This window comes from Dama dama, chromosome 22 (assembly GCF_033118175.1).
Source record: "Dama dama isolate Ldn47 chromosome 22, ASM3311817v1, whole genome shotgun sequence".
Taxonomy (NCBI): domain Eukaryota; kingdom Metazoa; phylum Chordata; class Mammalia; order Artiodactyla; family Cervidae; genus Dama; species Dama dama.
Window position 1 is genome coordinate 3,843,788 of NC_083702.1, and position 21,735 is coordinate 3,865,522.

At 49.2% G+C, this 21,735-nt stretch overlaps 2 protein-coding genes across 3 annotated transcripts; both read left to right on the top strand.

Moving 5' to 3' along the window:
* The first annotated feature begins 282 nt into the window (after positions 1-282).
* Positions 283-4,401, top strand: LOC133043025 (polycystin family receptor for egg jelly-like). The gene is made up of 2 exons (XM_061123918.1): positions 283-1,062; positions 1,732-4,401. Exons 1-2 carry the CDS (start codon positions 283-285, stop codon positions 4,399-4,401), a joined length of 3,450 nt encoding a protein of 1,149 aa, XP_060979901.1.
* An 8,841-nt stretch (positions 4,402-13,242) lies between these two features.
* Positions 13,243-21,638, top strand: CDPF1 (cysteine rich DPF motif domain containing 1). 2 transcript variants are annotated; one of them, XM_061124335.1, is made up of 5 exons: positions 13,243-13,741; positions 18,067-18,179; positions 19,058-19,173; positions 20,749-20,864; positions 21,060-21,638. In XM_061124335.1, exons 2-5 carry the CDS (start codon positions 18,067-18,069, stop codon positions 21,204-21,206), a joined length of 492 nt encoding a protein of 163 aa, XP_060980318.1. In that variant the 5' UTR covers positions 13,243-13,741; the 3' UTR covers positions 21,207-21,638. The 2 variants fall into 2 exon arrangements, with proteins under 2 accessions (XP_060980318.1, XP_060980319.1); XM_061124336.1 differs by lacking the exon at positions 20,749-20,864 and having other exon boundaries at positions 19,058-19,169.
* The last annotated feature ends 97 nt before the right edge of the window (positions 21,639-21,735 follow it).

Consider the following 21,735-nt stretch of genomic DNA (forward strand, 5'->3'; position numbering starts at 1 on the left):
GACACGGTATTGGCTGTGAAAGTGCCAGAGAACGAGACCACTGCCTTGAGGACCTCCAACTTTAGAATGTATGTCAAGAAAACAGAAAAGTGGAATGTTACCAAGTTCTTCAGCACCCAGAAGCACTGTCAGAATTGCTTTTATCCCACCCTAAACGTGAACAGCATTCCTAGTCTGCCTGCCAACGCTCCGATTTCCACGATGTTTTGTGAATTTGTGGATGACCCTTTCCCTTGGCTAAATTATGGGGAAAACAGTTTGACCCAGGTGGTTGGATTCCGAATGACAGGAGTCGAGGCCACGGGTGACGGGATTGAGATCCCACCTGATGCAGTGGAAGTGTATCTCATCAGGAAAAACCTGAGCTTTGGAACTTTTAATCTCACGGTGGGGCCCAGCTCAGAGCCTTATGCAGTGGATGAATCATTGAGAAAGACGACAGGGGCGTTTAGCTTTGTTGTGGACTGTACAGCAGGGAGGGACGTGTTGATCCACATCATGGCAGAAGTGTCCGTGTTGTTCACGGTGTCTGTGTACGCGGGCCGTGAGATCACACCCAACTCTTTTATGACCAGCTACCTGGTGCCCCATAAAATCCCTCCAATTGCCAACGAGAGTGACCTGTTTGACCCGGAGTGTCCGGTGAAGGAGGCCCGAGTGGTCTGTCTCCCCGCGGCCCTGCTGCAGCTCATAGCTCAGCGAACCGCTTCCTCCGAGTGCACCGTCGGCGTGCTTCTACAGGCACCTCGCTTCGTCCTAAAGCGCAATAACAAGTTGGTGAGAATTTCTGTTTTCAGCATTACATGCCTGAATATGTTTGGGATCCAGAGCGATTGGAGAGAAGACACCTGCATTGTTGGAGAGAGGACCACTTGGCAAAGAGTGCACTGTGTCTGCAAGAACCCGCGGCGGGCCAAGCGGCAGCTGGATATAATCAAACAGGCCAACCTTCACCTGCGTACCCACTATTTGACGGCCAAGGTGATCGTGGTCCCTAACCCTGTGGATTTACACTTGGAGGTCATCAAGAAGATCACCCAAAACCCCGTGACCCTCTTCACTGTACTTCTCATTTTGCTGTTGTACTTGGTCCTTGCCTTCTGGGCCTTGCACAGAGATGAAATGGACCAGTATCTTAGGGAGCATATGATAGTTCTGCTTGATAATGATCCTTATGATAATGTGTGTTACCTAGTCACTGTTTTTACAGGAAGCCGTTGTGGTTCTGGGACCAGGGCCAATGTCTTTATCCAACTGCATGGAACCGAAGGTAGCAGTGATGTGCACTGTTTAAGCCACCCACAATTTACAACTCTCTACCGAGGAAGCATCTGCACTTTCCTCCTAGCGACGACAAAGGACTTGGGGGACATCCATTCCCTCCGTGTGTGGCACAACAATGAGGGCAGGTCCCCTGAATGGTATTTAAGTAGAATCAAAGTGGAGAATCTGTTCAGCAGACACATCTGGCTCTTCATGTGCCGAGAATGGTTTTCTATCGAATCCTCTTTGGACCGAACCTTTCAAGTAATCCCCCCAGATAAGCCTCTGAAGAAAATGGACTTTTTCCTCATTGATTTAAATTATAACCTGGGGAGAAACCACTTGTGGTTCTCTGTTTTTTCTGGTGTCATTTCTGCACCGTTCAATAGGCTCCAGAGGCTGTCCTGTTGTTTAGCCATGTTGTTGTCCACACTTCTGTGTAATATTATGTTCTTTCATCTAGACAAGGAGATCGAAGCAGAGCCACAGGAGCAGAGGTACATCAGGTCGATGGTGATCGGATTGGAAAGTGCCTTTATTACCCTCCCTGTGCAACTAGTGATCACATCTTTGTTCATCTATTCCCAGAGGAGACCTCTTGTATCTCTAAATGAGGTCACTCCTCGGAAGCATCCTTTGAAGCCAGCTGCAAATGAACACTGGGAAGAACGGCTGGGAAAGTGGCATGCATACGAAATTAACAAGACACACTCCCAGGAGCCTGAGAAGTCTAACAGCCATCCTGCAAAACCCAAGTCTTCTGTCGAGGTCACCTCTAAAGGACAGCCCCCGCCCAAGCAAGCAGAAAGCAAGGTCTCTGGCACCCAAAAGAAGATATCAGGCACCCAAAGCAAGGTCTCCAGGCCCCAAAAAGATGTCTCCAGGACACAAAGAAAGGTCTCCGGCACCCTGAGAAAGGTCTCCGACACCCCAGGAAAGGCCTCTGGCACCCAAAGAAAGATCTCTAGGGCCCAGGAGAAGAACAAAAACACCAATAACCCAAATGTTGAAGACAATCAAAGCGTTTCTTCCGAGGATCTGCCTCCCCAGCCAGGTTCGCGAGCCCTCAAAGAGAAGCCCAGGATGGTCCTGCCACGGTGCTGCGTTAGTGTGGCCTGGCTCCTAGTTTTTCTCACCTGTGCAGTATCCTCCTACTTCATCATATTTTATGGACTGACTTACGGCCTCGAAAAGTCAATAGCATGGCTGTTTGCATCGTTCTGTGCATTCACCTTGTCAGTCTTTCTAGTGCAGCCATCTAAAATCATGCTTTTGTCAAGCTACAGGACAAGTGCAGCCAAGTATTCGAAGAACCTTTCGTGGATCAGCAACTATCACTTCACTGAGATCAAGCTGCAAAACCTCTGGAAGGACCCAGAAGAAATGGACAGACGCCACCAGTTCGTCATGGAGCTTCGAAACTCAAGGATGTACCAGCCTCTGACCCAAGATGAAATCACAATATTCAAAAGAAAGAAGAGGATCAAGAGAAGAGCTTTCCTGTTCCTTATTTACATCCTCACTCACTTCATCTTTCTGGCTCTCTTGCTGAGCCTAGTCACAATCCTACGCCCCACTGACAGCTTTTACTACAATCAGTTTATTCGTGACCAGTTCTCTGTGGATCTGGCAGGCGTGACCAGGCTGGAAGGCATCTATCAGTGGCTGAATGGGGTGCTGTTGCCTCTGCTCCACAATGACCCAAATCCCACGTTTCTCCCTGACAGCTCCTCTAAAATCCTTGGCCTGCCGCTGATGAGGCAGGTGAGGGCGCAACCTGGAGAGATAACGTGTCTGCCGGCCAAGAAATTTGTGGAGGGCAGCCTCAAAGGAGAGATTCGCTGTCACCCCGAATATGGGATGGACCCAGAAGACACAAAAAACTACTCTGGGTCATGGAATAAAGTTAGCAAGCGGGACACTGACAAGACGACCAAAGGGTTTACTTATAAGCCTCCAGAGAAGAGATGGGCGTACGCTTCCCATGGGCTGCTGCATACCTACGGCTCAGGAGGGTACACCTTCTACTTTTTTCCGGCAGAGCAGCAGTTTAATTCCACACTGAGGCTCAGCGAACTCCAGAAAAGCCACTGGCTGGATGAGAAGACCTGGTCTGTGATTGTGGAACTGACCACCTTCAATCCAGACATCAGTCTCCTCTGTAGCATCTCGGTCATCTTCGAGGTCTCTCAGTTAGGTGTTGTGAACACTAGCCTGAATGCTCACTCCTTCTCGCTCACTCATTTCAACAGAAAATACTCAGAAGAAATCTACTTGTATGTGGCTATCTACCTTTTCTTTCTTGCCTATATTGCCGATGAGGTCAATGTCATCACGGATGAATGGACCGCCTACGTGAAAAGTGTATATAATTGGGTCAGCTTTGCTCTTAAATTCTTCCTTGCCTTGTTGATCGTGTTCTTTTTCAGGAAGTACTTCTTGGCCATCGGTGTAGTTCGGGCTTACCTGTCAAATCCCGAGGATTTCATTCCCTTTCATGCAGTGGCTCAAGTGGATCACACCATGAAGATGATTTTGGGTTTCCTGGTATTTCTGACGGTCCTGAAGACGCTCCGGTATTCCAGGGTCTTTTACGATGTGCGTCTGGCTCAGAGGGCCATCCAGATTGCCCTTCCTGGCATCTGCCACATGGCATTGATGCTGTCTGTGTATTTCTTTGTCTTCATGGCATTCGGCTACTTGGTGTTCGGGCAGGACGAGTGGAACTACAGTGACATGATCCACGCCACCCAGACGGCAGTTTCCTACTGTGTCTCAGCTTTTCAGAACACTGAATTTTTCAATAACCGGGTTCTCGGGATCCTCTTCCTCTCATCTTTCATACTGGTGATGATCTGCATATTGATCAACTTATTTCGTGCTGTGATTTTGTCTGCCTACGAGGAAATGAAGCAGCCCGTATATGAGGAGCCCTCAGAAGAGGCGGAAGCCATGACTTACCTGTGTCGCCGGCTACGATCTGCTTTTTGCTGCCTGTGCTTCAAACCCAGGGCAGAAGACGAACCCAAGTTCTTCATCAACATGGTGTATGGGCAGCCAGAGAAGAACAGCCGCCGCTACCTGGGGCTGAAGACCAGGAACATTAATGGGAAGAAAATGGTTTACCTCGTCGTGTGATCCAGGACCGTGTCAAGACCCACAGGCAGGTTTCTCCCCAAGGCTCAGTTTCTGGGATCAAGGAATGTTTAGTGGCTCAGTTGTGTTTTCTCTCCACATCCTTCACAGTGCACACCCCCACGTCTGGACACGTCTGCCGTGGTGGCCTCCACTCTTGGGACTTGAAAGGAGGGTCAAGGGCAGTGTGGCCTCTGCGGAGAGAGGAGGGCGACCATCTGTGAGTCCTGGGTTCATCTCCCTTTTTCTTAGAAGTTGCTGTTTTTGGCACCGACTGCAGTTTAGAGGGTTAGAGACCTAGATTTGGGGGAGGGAGCTTTAAGGGCCCCCAGCCTCATCTCAGCTTGTCAGAAGCAGCAGGTGAATGCTCCTGCTGTTGTGGTCCCCCTCTCCCCGAGGCTGGGCTGCCAGGGCTCGTGGTTCCGGGCAGAGCCCAGGTCCCTCAGTCCTGCTGGCCCTTCCCTTGCAGATGGGGCTGCAGCGCCTCCCCGCCTCCTTACTCCCCTCTCCACACTCCAGCTGGGCAGGGCTGGAGGGGCCTCATGAGGGGTCCCAGGAGTGGCCCTTTTGCCTGGAAATGGAGGGATGTGGACCAGGGCACATCAATGTGAAGCTTCTCATCTGCTGCTTAAGGCTACTGCAAGTTATGGATATACAATTTAGTAACATGTTTCTGTCTATGAAACATGCCTTTTCTGAGAGAACAAGTCATGTGTTTGTGTTGAGGGGTTCACACTGAAAGATATTAAATATTCCATGTAATGTGTGTTGCCATATATACTTCTAGGATTTGAGCTTTTGGTTATTGATGGCCTGGTGGCTTGTTTATAACACGTTAGTTAAGAAAATGGTGTAACAGCTCCTGTATTTTCACCCTAAAGCATGTTCCTTTACATAGATGCCACTTTAAGCTTGATGTGAATTAAATGTATGATGTTTTCTATGAGGCCTGCAGTGATTTCTGTGATAGGGTGGGTACACAGATGGTGCCTGCCCTCCAAATCCAGTGTCAGCAAAGCGGAACAACCCACAGGTCGTGGCCGCTTTCTCCCAGGTGTTTGTCACTCATCACCCCTGGAGAGCAGAATGGCTTCACTCCAGTATTTGGGCCTGGAGAATTCCATGGACAGAGGAGCCTGGCAGGCTACAGTCCATGGGGTCGCAGAGTTGCACACGACTGACTAACATTTTCAATTTCACTTGGCACCCCGGAGGTGCTGATCTGCAGTGCATGGCCATGGCACTTCACACCTTGGCAGGTATGGGCGCATGCACAGGTATAGGCTTTCCATCCCTTCCTCCCTGTTGTGGGGGCAGTCTTCTTCATCAGGTGAGTAAATGAAAAAGCTTTGTGACTTGCCCAAGGCCACCCAAACAGTTAAGAGTCAGAAGCTCAGTTCTGGGTTTTCTCTCTACCCTGGCGGGAAGTCCCAGGTGTGCCCAGGTTCTGGCCCACTGTTCTGAGTGAAGTTCATGTTCATGGTTAACACCTCCCATTAGCACACGACTTCTGAACTGGTTGAGAGCGTGGAAAACTGGGGCTAACTCTTCATACTGGGTTCTGGTCAGGTGCACTCACCCATGGAACACAGAGCTGAGCAGTGTAAGCCCGGGCAACGTGCAGGAACTGTGGGCCAGGCCCCTGTTAGCGGCGGGGAAGACCCACGGCAGGTGAGGGGGTCTCAGGTGCTCTTTGGGGGAGGGTGGGGAGAGCCCAGACATTCTTCCCAAATTCAGGCATCCTCCTAAGTCTCCACCCCTTCTGATGCTGTGGGAGGCCCAGGGTCACACTATTTGGGCTCCCTTCCCTGGAAATAAGCCCCCACGTCAGCACAGAATCTCATGATTTGGAGGCGTGACAGAGTCAGCAAGCAGTGGCCAACTTGGCAGTCCAAGAACAAGGCTGGGGCTGGGGAGCCCCTGAGACAGGATCAGGGATGGCAGCTGAATGCCCCGGGGAGACACGACTCTTCACTTGGGGCTACAGGGAGAAGTCTAGCAGATTCGCAGGGCTGTTCCCATGTGTACTGGGAACGAAGGGAGTGCCAGGGGCCTTCCAGTGTAAGCAATGACACGTATTCTTATAGTTTCGAAATCTCAGAGATGCCAATTATAACATCGTCAGTATGGAAATGAATAAAGGGAAACCTCATGAAAATGGAGTCGGGAGGCCAGATGCAGGGTCTCATGCATGTCCCACTCAGGTCAACACAGGTCCCAACTGGAAGAGAGGTACTGGCAGGAAGTGATGCAGGAGGAAGAAAGATTTTCTCCTTGCCTGGCAACTGCATAGCCAATGAGACGCTGTCATAGCTCAGCCAGTGAAAAGCCCCTCCAGCTACCCTTTCTCTATTAAAGACTTCTCTTTTCTGTGTTCTACCAGACTTACATGTCTGAAACTGCAGTTCATTGCTGCTCCTGAATGAATCCATTTTTCTGGTAAAAATAACTGGCTGTTTTATTAAGTTAATATCAGGAAAACAAAGTAATGAGAAAACTATAAATTCAGGTTTCTTTAGAAGGTCATTTTCCTGGAACATGGCATCAGTTTCTAAAGGAGTCTTTTAAGATGCTTTTGTTCTTACCACGTTTCCAGGCACAGGACAGGTATTTTTCAGAACAAGTTGGAAATAGTTATTCATGCCTCCTGAGTGTGCATTGCCCAGGAAAATGAGATAGACGTTCTTGGATTTGTTTTTCACTCAGAGGAGTGGAACAAGCTTTGTATGCAGAGAGATGACACCGTCTGAATCTACATGTCTTTCATCTACCTCAAACTGTTGTGTTAATTAAGAAGACTTGTATTTGTAAAGCCTGCTTCTGTGTGTATATTATACTCTTTAAGTTCAGTTCAGTTCAGTCACCCAGGCGTGTCCAACTCTTTGCGACCCCATGAACCGCAGCACGCCAGGCCTCCCTGTCCATCACCAACTCCTGGAGTTCACCCAAACCCATGTCCATTGAGTTGGTGATGCCATCCAGCCAACTCATTCCCTGTTGTCCCCTCCTCCTCCTGCCCTCAATCTTTTGCAGCATCAGGGTCTTTTCAAATGAGTCAGCTCTTCGCCTCAGGTGGCCAAAGTATTGGAGTTTCAGCTTTAGCATCAGTCCTTCCAATGAATATTCAGGACTGATTTCCTTTAGGATGGACTGGTTGGATCTCCTTGCAGTCCAAGGGACTCTCAAGAGTCTTCTCCAACAACACACTTCAAAAGCAGCAGTCCTTCGGCACTCAGCTTTCTTTATAGTCCAACTCTCACATCCATACATGACCACTGGAAAAACCATAGCCTTGACTAGATGGACCTTTGTTGACAAAGTAATGTCTCTGGTTTTCAATATGCTGTCTAGGTTGGTCATAACTTTTCTTCCAAGGAGTAAGCGTCTTTTAATTTCATGGCTGCAGTCAACATCTGCAATGATTTTGGAGCCCATAAAAATAAAGTCAGCCACTGTTTCCACTGTTTCCCCATCTATTTGCCATGAAATGATGGGACCGGATGCCATGATCTTAGTTTTCTGAATGTTGAGCTTTAAGCCAACTTTTTCACTCTCCTCTTTCACCTTCATCAAGAGGCTCTTCAGTTCTTCACTTTCTGCCATAAGGATGGTGTCATCTGCGTATCTGAGGTTATTGATATTTCTCCCAGCAATCTTGATTCCAGCCTGTGCTTCCTCCAGCCCAGCATTTCTCATGCTGTACTCTGTTGAACTCCCCAGGTCAGTAGGTGCCCAATATGCTCCTGGAGATCAGTGGAGAAATAACTCAAGAACGAATGAAGGGATAGAGCCAAAGCAAAAACAATACCCAGTTGTGGATGAGACTGGTGATAGAAGCAAGGTTCGATGCTGTAAAGAGCAATATTGCATAGGAACCTGGAATGTTAGGTCCATGAATCAAGGCAAATTGGAAGTGGCCAAACAGGAGCAGACAAGAGTGAACATTGACATTCTAGGAATCAGTGAACTAAGATGGACCAGAATGAGTGAATTTAACTCAGATGACCATTATATCTACTACTATCGGCAGGAATCCCTTAGAAGAAATGGAGTAGCCATCATAGTCAACAAAAGAGTCCGAAATACAGTACTTGGATGCAATCTCAAAAACGACAGAATGATCTCTGTTCGTTTCCAAGGCAAACCATTTAATATCATGGTAATCCAAGTCTATGCCCTGACCAGTAACGCTGAAGAAGCTGAACAGTTCTATGAAGACCTACAAGACCTTCTAGGACTAACACCCCCCCAAAAGATGTCCTTTTCATACTCTTAAATATTTACTTTAAAAATATACAACAGTTAAAGGCATTTTGTCTCTTGGCCATAAATTCAGTTCTCTAAATGCATGCTCCCTCCATCACCCTACAGAGGGCCAACCTTTCCTTTGAGCCAGAAGAAACCTCTAGTGTCTCGCATTGTGGAAGACTTCACCTGGCTGCTGGATACACTGTCGTATTTACTTTGTGAGATTTCACCTTGCTGCACATTTAAGAAGTATGTATTTTTCTGTATGTATGTTATACTTTTAAGAGTTTACTTAAAAACTAAGCCCTGCTTCTAGCATTTCATTCAGCACTAAAAGCAAAATGCCAGTCTTTGGAGCTTAATTTTACTGGAAGAAATGGAGAAGGGAAGAGTAAGGTTGTACTTAAGTGAGATGAAGTGCATAAAGAACGAATCCTCCAGAGTACCCCCTTTTGTTGCTAGTAGCAATGCTTTGCTTTAGATTCTAATCTGCAGCCAATTTCTTATTTTTCAATTTTCAAATCTTTCTCAGTCTTCACTTAACTAAAAATATATAAAATGAATAGTATTTCCAATGTTCTGCCTTTTCCCAGAATGTCATAGAATTGGAACCATACACTATGTATCCTTTACATATTGGGTTCTTTCACTTAGTTATATACACTTGCATGTCCTCCATGTCTTATCATGGCTTGATAGCTCATTTCTTTTAAGTGCTGAATAATATTCCTTTGTCTGTAGTTTATTTATCTATTGACCTACTGAAGGACATGTTGGTTGATTCCAAGTTTTGGCAATTATGATTAGGAATAAAGCTGTAATAAACATCTGTGTTCAGGTTTTTATATGGACAGAAGTTCAATTCCTTTGTTGAATACCAAGGAGCACACCTGATGGATGATATGGTAAGAGTATGTTTATTTTTGTAAGAAACTGAAAAACTGACTTCCAAAGTGGCAGCACCATTCTGCATCCCTGCCAGCCATGAATGGGAGTTCCTGCTTTCTGCACCTGCAGCAGCATCTAGTGTTGTCAGTGTTCCAGATTTTGGCCACTCTCATAGCTGTGCAGTGATATCTTATTATTGTTTTAATTTGCATTTCAATGATGATACAGGATGTGGAACATCTTTTCATATGCTTACTTGCCATTGTGTACCTTCTTTGGTGAGGCATCTATTTAAAGTCTTTGGCCCATCCTTCACTGGGTTGTTTTTATTACTGTTGTTGAGCTTTAAGAGTTCTTTGTATATTTCAGATAACAGTCCTTTATCATATATGTCTTTTGCAAATACTTTCTCCCATTCTATGGCTTGCCTTTATTATTTTTTAATTGGAGGCTAATTGCTTTACAATGTCGTATTGGTTTCTGCCATACAACGTCAATCAGCTGTAAGTACACATATGTCCCCTCCCTACTGAACCCCCCTCCCACCTTCCACCCCACCCCACCCCTCTAGGTTGTCAGCCAGCACTGGGTTGAGCTCCCTGTCCTATACGGGAACTTCCCACTCACCATTTTATATACGGTAATGTATATTTTTCAGTGCTACTTTCTCAGTTCCTCCCACCCTCTCCTTCCCTTGCTGTGCCCACAAGACTGTTCTCTATGTCTGTGTCTCTATTCTTGCCTTGCAAATAGGTTCCTCAGTACCATTTTTCTAGATTTCGTGTATATACATTAATATACAACATTTGTTTTTATCTTTCTGACTTACTTCACTCTGTGTAACAGGTTCTAAGTTCACCCACCTCACTAAAACTGAGTCAAGTTCATTCCTTTTTATACCCGAGTAATATTCCATTGTATATATGTACCACAACTTCTTTATCCATTCCTCTGTTGATGGACATCTAGGTTGCTTCCATGTCCTAGCTGTTGTAAATGGTGCTGCAATGAATGTTAGGGCACACGTGTCCTTTTGAAATATGGTTTTCTCAGGGTACATACATGGCTTGTCTTTTCATTCTCTTGATTTAATGCCTATTTCACATGCAGTTTCTTTTGGGAAACAATTTTTTTCTAAAGCTTTATTAGATATTTTAAATCCTTTTGGAATTTTTGTAAACTTTTCCTTTTATCAGTAACTGTTGTTGTTCAGTCTGACACTTTGCGACCCCGTGGACTGCAGCACACCAGGCCTCCCTGTCCTTCACTATCTTCTGGAGATTGCTCAAACTCACGACCATCGAGTCAATGATGCCACCCAGTCATCTAATTCTCTGTTGCCCTCTTCTCCTCCTGCCCTCAGTCTTTCCCAGCATCAGGGTTTTTGCCAATGAGTTGGCTGTTCACATTAGGTGACCTAAGTACTGGCGTTTTAGCTTCTGCATCAGTCCTTCCAATGAATATTCAGGGTTGATTTCTTTAGGATTGAATGGTTTGATGTCTCTGCTGTCCAAGGGACTCTCAGTAGTCTTCTCCAGCACCACAGTTTGAATGCATCAATTCTTTGGTGCTCAGCCTCCAGCTCTCACATCCATACATGATTATGGAAAAACCATAGCTTTGACTATACAGACCTTTGTTAGCAAACTGATGCCTCTGCTTTTTAATACACTAAGTTTGTCATAACTTTTCTTCCAAGGAGCAAGCATCTTTTAATTTCATGGCTGTAGTCACCATCTGCAGTGATTTTGGAGCCCAAGAAATTAAAGTCTGTCACTGTTTCCATTGTTTCCCCATCTATTTGCCATGAAGTGATGGGACCGGATGCCATGATCTTAGTTTCTTGAATGTTGCGTTTTAAGCCAGGTTTTTACCCTCCTTTCATTTTCCTCAAGTGGCTCTTTTAGTTCCTCTTCACTTTCTGCCATAAGGATGGTGTCATCTGCATATCTGAGGTTATTAATATTTCTCCCAGCAATGTTGATTCCAGCTTGTGCTTCATCCAGCCTGACATTTCACATGATGTACTCTGCATGTAAGTTAAATAGGCAGGGTGACAATATACAGCCTTGATGTACTCTTTTCCTAATTTGGAACCAGTCCATTGTCCCATCTGATGCTTCTTGACTGGCATACAGGTTTCTCAGGAGGCAGCTAAGGTAGTCTGGTATTCCCAACTCTTGAAGAATTTTCCACAGTTTGTTGTGGTTCACACAGTCAAAGGCTTTAACATAGTCAATGAAGCAGAAGTAGCTGTTTATCTGGAATTCCCTTGCTTTTTCTATGATCCAACAGATGTTGGCAATTTGATCTCTGGTTCTTCTGCCTTTTCTAAATCCAGCCTGAACATGTGGAAGTTCTCAGTTCATGTACTGTTGGAGCCTAGCTTGAAGGATTTTGAGCATTACTTGCTAGCATGTGAAATGAGTGCAATCAAATAACTGTGGACAGCTCAAATCAAAATTAACATTATTTTCTGCCTAAGACCACATGATTTGCTCTTTGAATATTATTTCACTTAGCTCTTTCAGTGCAGCTAGGAACTTGTCCAAACTAATGGCTTTGACAGCATTCATGGGATAAGCTGTCATATATCTGAGAGTGGATTTAGGTCAAATTGGCAATGCTTCATCAAGATGGTCCATCTATGGCCAGACTCAGAAATAAAAACCAACAGTATATAATCGTTGAATTGACCCCAAAAATGCCATTGCCGTAAGCACACGTCGAGGTCATGTTCTAGTAGTATAATAAAAGTGATTGCTAATTCCTGAGACTCTGGACAGGCGCATTTTTTTGGGTCAATTCAAAGATTATATAGTATTGGTTTTTATTTTTGAATCTGTCCAGATGACGAAGGGCATTGCAGGCCACTTAGATCACTTCAAGTCTTTGGAGGAGCACAGTGACAAGCCCCAGGTGCACACAGTTTTCAAGGATAGCAGGAAGGGACAGGACCGATTTTGAACCCATTTTATCTGTTGTCTCAGGGGACACAGTAACCACTGCCTGTAGCGCTCGCCACAGAACCTGGGCTTCCGTCCTAGTGAGGGGACAGGTAACATGAGAACTAAGACCAGAGCATTTCTCTCAGAAGCACAGGGTGAGCGAAACCGCCTGGGGCTACAAACCCCAGGGCGTGGGCGGTCTGTGGGGCTGCACACAGGCAGCACCGACTCTGCGGAGCTCGAAGGAAACCGAGAAGGAAGCTGAGAGCCTCCGAGCAGCCAGGACGGCAGGCCAAGTCGGCGTGAACTAGTCAAGGCGCGCCAAGGGCTGCCCAGCCCCTGCCAGACAGCAGATCTCGGGTGTGGGATGCCGCCGCCAACGCGGAAGCGAAAATGAAAGGCATTCAGTCGTGTCTGACTCTTTGCGACCCCAAGGACTGTAGCCCCACCAGGCTCCTCTGTCCATGGGGATTCTCCAGGCAAGAATACCGGAGTGGGTTGCTATGCCCTCCTCCACGGGAATCTTCCCAACCCAGGGATCGACCGCGGGTGTCCCGCATCGCAGGCGCAGTCTTCACCTTCCGAGCCAACGCAGAAGCCAAGCGGAAGGCGAAGAGGAAGTCCGCCACGAAGCCCCGCCCCCGCCGCGCAGCCCCGCCTCCGTCGCGCAGGCGCCCAGGGCAGGCGGGCGGCCGTGGGGGCAGGTCCGCGCACGCGCCCAGGGTCGGGCCTCGCCGCCTCAGAGGCAGCGGAGGTGAGTGGCGCGGCCTGGCGGCCTGGAGGGACCGTGAGGGGACGTGTGCGGCCGCGCGCCGGTCACCTCATCGGCGTCCCGCTCCTGGCCGGGCCTGGGTTCCTCCGCGGAGGACTCGGGGATTCTGAGAGGGGAGGCAGGCGCCTTGGGGCCAGGCCGCGGAACTTGCGCCCGGCTTGTTCCCGCGCTGCGCGGCGCTGCGGGCCCGGGAGCCGTCCGAGGGCCGGTTGGCTGACTGGACAGAACCGAGGGAAAGAGTCAGTGAACTTGACGGCAGGGCGGTAAACACGACGCGAACTGAAACTCAAAGAGAGTGACAACATAGGTTCCGAGAACCGCGGGGACACTGCCTGAGCTCAACGTACTTGTATTTGAGATGTCCGTGGAAGACGAGAGAGAAGGGGGCTGAAGAAGAAATGTATGAAGTGATAATGGTTAAGGATTTTCCTAAACTACAGATACTAAGCCACAGATCAAACTGCTTAGTGCAGCACAAGCAAGATAAGTAGGTTTAAAGGGTGGGGCGGGGGTGGGGGTGGCGGGAAAGTAGATATATATTCAAACAGCGGAAAGCAGGGAAGCCAGAGGGAAGTCCCCTAGGTGGAGACACGAGGGAGACCCTCCAGGCGGCGAGAAGGCCAGGAACGAGGCCGGGAGGTGGGAGAGCGCAGGGAACGCGTGAAGGATGCCGAACCTTCACCGCAGCTCAGCCTGCTGTATGGACAGTGGAGGGTGGAGTCTTTGGGAAAAGATAATTCCTGAGTTAAAGAGGCCTCACATGCCCAGGAAGGTTTGAAACACCACTCAGAGCCTTGAATTTTGTAAAATAACTGCTGAATTCTCTCATGCTTATAATTTATGCATCTCCTGAAATGATGGTGCCCTGTTTGTTCCTGTATTGTTACTCTCCTGAGTTGCATTCCCTGGTTTTCGAATGTTGAACCAGGTTTGCGTTCCTGGGTGGAATCCAGTCTGCCCTGATGCTCTAGGCCTCTTATGTATTACTGGATTCAGTTTGCTAATATTTTGCTGAAGAATTTTGTTTGTGAAGGATATTGCTCTGTTGTGTTGTTCAGTCGCTTAGTCGTGTCCATCTCTTTGTGACCCCATGGACTGCAGCACGCCAGGCTTCCCTGACCTTCATTATCTCTGGGAGTTTGCTCAAACTCATGTCCATTGAGTTGGTGGTGCCATCCAACCATTTCATCTTCTGTCACCCCCTTCTCCTCCTGCCCTCAATCTTTCCCAGCATCAGGGTCTTTTCCAGGGAGTTGGCTCTTCACATCAGGCTAAAGTATTGGATCTTCAGCTTCAGCATCAGTCCTTCCAATGAACATTCAGGGTTGCTTTCCTTTTGGATTGACTGGTTTGATCTCCTTGCAGTCCAAGGGACTCTCAAGAGTCTTCTCCAGCACCACAGTTTGAGCGCATCAATTCTTTGGCGCTTAGTCTTCTTTATGGTCCAACTCTCACATCCCTACATGACTACTGGAAAGACCATAGCTTTGACTATACAGAGCTTTGTCGGCAAAGTGACGTCTCTGCTTCTTTAATACACTGTCTAGGTTTGTCATAGCTTTGTAGTTTTCCTATAATCAGTTCAGTTCAGTCTCTGAGTTGTGTCCAACTCTTTGCAACCCTGTGGACTGCCGCATGCCAGGCTTCCCAGTCCATCACCAACTCCTGGAACTTGCTCAAGCTCATGTCCATCGAGTTGGTGATGCCGTCCAACCATCTCATCCTTTGTTGTCCCCTTCTCCTCCTGCCTTCAATCTTTCCGAACATCAGGGTCTTTTCCAAGGAGTCAGTTCTTCGCATCAGGTGGCCGAAATATTGGCATCTTAGCCTCAGCATCAGTCCTTCCAATGAATATTCAGGACTGATTTCCTTTAGGATGGACTGGTTGGATCCCCTTGCAGTCCCAGGGACTCTCAAGTCCTCCAACACCATAGTTCAAAAGCATCAGCATTCTTTATAGTTCAAAAGCACTCAGCATTCTTTATAGTCTAACTCTCACATGCATACATGACCACTGGAAAAACCATAGCTTTGACTAGATGGACCTTTGTCAGCAAAGTAATGTCTCTGCTTTTTAATATGCTGTCTAGGTTGGTCATAACTTTTTTTCCAAGGAGCAAGCGTCTTTTAATTTCATGGCTGCAGTCACCTTCTGCAGTGATTCTGGAGCCCAAGAAAATAAAGGCTGTCACTGTTTGCATTGTTTCCCCATCTATTTGCCATGAAGTGATGGGACTGGATGCCATGACCTTAATTTTTTGAATGTTGAGTTTTAAGCCAGCTTTTTCACTCTCCTCTTTCACTTTCATCAAGAGGCTCTTTAGTTCTTCTTCACTGTCTGCCATAAGGGTGGTGTCATCTGTGTATCTGAGGTTATTGATATTTCTTGATTCCACAATCTTGATTCCACCTGTGCTTCATCCAGCCCACGTTTCACCTGATATACTCTGCATATAAGTTAAATATATGCAATATACAGCCTTGACACACTCCTTTCCCAATTTGGAACCAGTCCATTGTTCCCTGTCTAGTTCTAACTGTTGGCTTCTTGACCTACATATAGATTTCTCAGGAAGCAGGTGAGATAGTGTGGTATTCCCATCTCTTGAAGAATTTTCTACAGTTTGTTGTGATCCACATAGTCAAAGGCTTTGGCATAATCAATAAAGCAGAAGTAGATATTTTTTTTTGGAACTCTCTTCCTTTTTCTGTGATCCAACAGATGTTGGCCATTTGGTCTCTGGTTCTTCTGCCTTTTCTAAATCCAGCGTGAATTCTGGAAGTTCACACTTTACGTACTGTTGAAGTCTGGTTTGGAGAATTTTGAGCATGACTTTGCTAGTGTGTGAGATGAGTGCAGTTGTGCGGTAGTTTGAATATTCTTTGGCATCACCCATCTTTGGAATTGGAGTGAGAACCAACCTTTTCCAATCCTGTGACCAGTGCTGAGTTTTCCAAATTTCCTGGCATGTTGAGTGCAGCACTTTCACAGCATCATCTTTTAGGATTTGAAATAGCTCAGCTGGAATTATGTCACCTCCACTAGCTTTGTTCGTAGTGATGCTTCCTTCCTAAGGCCCACTTGACTTTGCCAGAATGTCTGACTCTAGGTAAGTGATCACACCATCGTGATTATCTGGGTCATGAAGTTCTTTTTTGTATAGTTTTTCTGTGTAATCTTGCCACCTCTTCTTAATATCTTCTGCTGCTGTTAGGTCCATACCATTTTTGTCCTTTATTGTGCCCATCTTTGCATGAAACGTTTCCTTGGTATCTCTAATTCTTTGAAGAGATCTCTGGTCTTTCCAGTTAATGCTGTCAGGAATCAGTTAATCAGGTATAAGGTTTCAGCTGATAGTCTAGTCCAGTTAATGGTATCAAGGTAGTACTGGCAGTTTGGTTGTTCATGTGATAGGCTCAGAATTTCTTTGAAAGTTTTGTTTCTCTGTATTTTCTTGTTTCCTGTGATTTGTTTATTTGCTTCTGGTTGCACCGGGTCTGTGCTGCGAGCAGGCCTTCTCTGGTTGCGGGGTTCAGGGGCTGTCCTCTGGTTGTGGTGTGCGGGCTTCTCACTGCGGTGGTTTTCGTGCTACAGAGCACAGGCTCTGTGGTGCGTGTGCATCGACAGTTGCGGCTCCCGTGCTCTGGTGCATGGGCTTAGTTGCTCCTCCACATGGGGGCTCTTCCTGGTATCAGGGATCCGTCCTTTGTATCCTGCACTGGTGGGTGGATTCCTTACCACTGAGCCACCAGGAAAGCCCCCCTGCTCTGTATTCAGAATGTTTCTGTAGGTTGGTGTTACTTCTGTTAATGCTTGACAATTTACAGCCATCTGGGCATGAAGTTTTGCTGGTGCTCTATTTCATTTTAAAGCAAAGTTTAAAATTACAGATTCACTTTTCTTAATAAATATAGGTCTTTTCAGGTTTTCCATTTTGAGTCATTTTTGATAATTGGTGTTTTTTTCAAGAAATGTGTTTGTTTCATCTAAACTGCCAAGTTCATTTAGTAAAAAAGGTCATTGCATTCCCTTATCCTTTTAATGTCTGTAGTCTCAGTTATGTCCCCTATTTTGTTCCTCATTGTGGTAATTTGTATAAATTTTCTATTTTTCTTGATCAGTCTAACTAGAGGTTATCAACTTTATTGATGTTTTGAAGTAACCACCTTTGGTTTTATTGATTTTTTTCCCTGTTTGTCCATTTTCTATTTCTTTCATTTCTGTTCTTTATTATTTCCTTTTTTCTGTGTATTTTGGGTTTAATTTGCCTTTTTCTAGCTTCTTAAGGTAGAAAGATGACTTAACTTTAAACCTTCATTTCCAGTTTAGGCATTTAAAGCTGTGAATTTCTCTAAAATCAGCTTAAACTGCATTGTGTATATTTTGATATTTTAGTTTTCATTTAGTTCAAGCTATTTTCTAATTTCTCTTGGGATTTCTTTTGTGAATCATGATTTATACAGAAATATATCACTTAATTTCCAAATATTTGGGGATTTTCCATGTATCTCTTTGTTACTGATTTTAATTGAATTATTTCAGGGTTTAGAGAATGTACTTTATGATTTCAGGCTTTTAAAGTTTGAGGCTCATTTTTTGGCCCAGCATATAGTCTTGTCTTGGTGATTACCTCATGTACACTTGACAAGAACGTGTGACCTTGAGCAGGTCTCGTAGTTGCCCTGAACTGGGGATCCCTTGTCTGTAAGGGTCGCGTCTTCTCTGTGGGTAAGAAGCAGGCAGTGGGGAGCTTTGAGATGTGGGTGGTTCTTGGTTCTGCAGGTGACATGCCCCATCTCTTGACCTTGCAGATGGCGTGTGAGACAGAGCGAAACCCCCTGGGTGTGTTCAAGTGCCAGCTCTGTGCCTTAACAGCTCCATACAGCTACAAGGGGCAGCAGCCCCCTGACAGCCAGTCTGTCGTGTGAGTACCAGTGTCCCAGCCCAGGAGCACCCCCAGAGCTCGCCAGCCTGAATCTGACACAGAGCTTGGGTGTCGTGTCTGGGCCCACCCTGCCCGGGCTCTGGGTGCTTCAGGTGTGACCCACACCTGAAGGGTTCAAGGGCCATCTGGCTCTGCTGGAACCTCCCAGTCCCTCCCTCCATGTTAGGCCCAGGGGCCAGCCTCGGGTGGACTTGCCTGCCCATGGCTCCTGTTCTGGTGGGAGTGAGCCCTGAGGGCCAGCATCTGCCCAGGGAAGGCCTGCAATAGAGCCAGTGGGTCCCAGGCCTTGATTCTTGACCTTCAGCTCGTCCTTCATTAGGCGCCACCTTGTGAGGATCTGACCAGTCCATTACATGGGACAGGTGGTGGAGGCCAGGCCTCTTCCCTCCAGCTGCGGGGATCCTGGGGGTGTCGCCTCAGGACTCTCTTGGTCTCCTTTCTGAGGTGCATGGAGGCCAGCAGGGCACCCACCGGCAGGCTTCACGTGCTCCCTGCATGGAAGCAGGCCGTTTGGGAGTGGGTGTCTTCCTGGGGGCAAGGAGAGGCATCATGCCTGCCCCTAGCCCCGTCCTGTTGAGTCAGATGGGGTCTGGGGTGGAGTTGCCACAGCTCTTCTCTGGGCTGAGGAGGAGCGGCTCTCTGTCTCGGCGGCGGCTGTCGCGGAGCCTGGAGCAGGTCTCATTTCAGTCCCAGCCTGGCCCCTTCACTCCTCTCTGCTCCTGCTTGGTGACACGGGGGGCCCGGCCCCTCCCCGTGATGAGCACCCACAGTGGGCGGCCCCCAGGGAGGTCTGTGCAGCTGCTGAGTCCCTGTCAGCAGAGGTCCGGGCCTTCCCGCCCCCACTTCCTGTCCTGCAGCCTCCTGGAGGAGAGCTACGTGCTGAGGGACCCCTTCACCCCCGACAAGGGCAGGTTCCTGGTCGTCGGCTCGAGGTGCAGCATGTGCAGCAGGCTGGTGTGTGTGGGCCCGGTGGGTAAGCCGCGTGTGCCTGGGGACGCCTTCCCTCTCTCCCCCGTTTGAAGGTCTCGGGAGAGGTGACCTTCGTGCCGTTCCCAGGGGCAGTGTGAGCGGCACCCTTTCCTGGCCTTGGTGTTCCTGGGCCCCCTCACGGTCCCTTGGGGGGCAGCTGCTCTGCCTCATCATGGGTGGGTCCCTGCAGTCAACAGAGGGCTTGGGGACAGGGAGGCTGGGGTCAGTGTGAGGGTCTCTGGGGGTTGAGGAGAGAGATTCTTGGAGGCTCTGCACCACCACCCCCCACGCCCCTTAGCCCCAAGTTGCCTCCCCTCCCCCACCAGGTGCAGCTGGCGTTGTGCTCTTCCCTCCGTGGGGTCATGGCCTTTCCAGTCATCCTCCAGGGCCCTTCCAGAGGAAGGGGCGCGCTTTCTGGAGCGTTTGTTGTGTGCTTGGGACGTGTGTTGCCAGCAACGCCTTCTTCAATCCTGTCCCCGCCTGGTTAGGCAGAGCAGTGCTGCACCCATTCTATAGGTGAGGAAACTGAGATTTGGAGAGGTGGAGTTGGCCCAGTTCACTGGGCTAGCTGAGCCTGTTGTTTGAAAGCCCGAGGACGGATGGAAGTGCAGCTGTGTAGACCCTTACCCTGACTCTGAAGCCCAAGCATCCCCTGCCTGCGGGCCAAGGGCCAGCAATGGAGGGGCGGGGGGCTGTGTCACAGAGCAGATTGGAACAGCCAGTCTCCATCCATCAGAAGTCAAGGTGATGAGACTGGCAGGTGGGAGGAAGCCTCAGCTCAGGCAAAGGCCCGGAGGGAGCCACACCACCGTGGGGGTGTGAGGAGCTGGGCAGCTGGTGCGGCTGAGGCCCTGTGTGGACGGGAAGCAGCTGGAGTCAGGGGAGCGGGGCCAGGCGGGGGACAGCCAGGACTGCCGCCCCGGGAGCTCGGGCCGCGCTTGGTGACGGGGCGGGGCCCCGTATGGCATCAGATCTCCACGGTTGTCTTGGTTGAGGCACAGCCTAAGCTCCTGGGAGGAAAGGACAGATGAGGCGAACAGAGCCCGGCCCAGGTGGTCCTCAGCACAGGACCCGTCAGGGCCCCTGGGGACGTCGCCGCTCCACCGTCATGTATGCACCCCCGTTGATGGGAAGGGACCGGAGCACACACGCCTGTCCCTTCAGAGGGCGTGACCAGGAGGCGGCACACAGCTGCGGTGACGCCGCTGAGCAGACTCAGCCACGTGGCCACACCTGGCTGCAGGGTGGCTGGGAGGCAGGTCTGGGCCCTGCGCCAGATGGAAATCAGTGCAGTCTTAGGGATGCCACGATCGCCACTGTACGTGCTGGAGCAGTTCTGACCTCCTGCCCGGACCAGCCACTCGGCCGTGGCCTCCGGCTCTGTGGGCTGTCCCTCCCGTCCCCGGCTGCTCCCAGCGCCGGTGTCACCGAGCCCCTGTCCCACCACTGTGATAGCCGGGAGAGGGAGGGACCTCGGGTTTCCAGCCCGTTGGGCCTGGCCTGTGCTCATCCTCTGCCCACGGTGGAGCCCCGCCCTGCGGAAGCCAGGCTGCACCGTCTCTCCTGGCCGCCTTTGCAGGTCTCACCCAACCAGTCCCACGGCCTGCGGGCTCCGGCCCTGGCTCATTTGCCCCCACTGCCCTCCTGGAGGCCCACTGGCTCTTCTTCTCTTACATGAGGACCACCCTCCTGGAGGTGGGCAGCCAGGCCCCTGCGCCCCCCTCTCCCTCTTGCTGTCTGGCTCTGGCCACACCCCCAGCTCCTCTCTGCTGCTGTGTATCTGGGGGCCTCGCCTTACCCCCCTGCCTTGCCTGCAGTGAAGGGCTGCCCTCTGGGAGATGCTGCACTGGGTTTCTTGTGGCACTCAGAACTCCCCCCTGCTTCTTTTAGGAATGCAGTTTATTCTACTCCAAGAGATTTTGCCTCCCCTGTGTCCAGGACAACATGGATGCTTTCCCTCAGGAAATCCAGCAAGACTTGGAGAAAAAGAAAGTCCCCTCCACGAGGCCTGCCAGCCAGCGCAGTTCTCGACCATGAGTGCAGTCGGGTACCAGGTCCGCAGCGATGCCCACCTGGGGCTCGTGCCCACGTGGGCTTCCATGGCCCACGTCAGAGACGGGGCCGAGATGGAGCCGCTGTGCCGGCCTTCTTCCTGGGCCACTGGGAGCCGTGTCTGCAGCCCGGAGGGGCTGGGGTCTGCCTGCAGCAGCACCAGGGTCAGGAGCTGGCAGAGACGGCGCCCATAGCCAGACCCCAGATGCCAGCGCTCAGGGACCGCAGCCGCCCACCCTCACAGCCCCCAGCTTAACAGCTGGTGAGACGCTGACCATGGGCTCGCCCTGTGCCCCCAGTCCTTAGAGGGCAGAGCTGCTCCTGTCCTAGTCTGTAAGTTCTGCAGGGCCAGCGCACACTGCCTGGGGGTGATAGAGACATGTCTGATGAGGGGACGAATAAAGAGCTTTTACTGACCGATGTTGGTGCTGAGTTTTGTCTTCTGGGGCCACACTGTCCCAGGCCCACTCTGTTACTGAACCCTGACAGGTGGAGACAACGTCAGGCTTGGGTT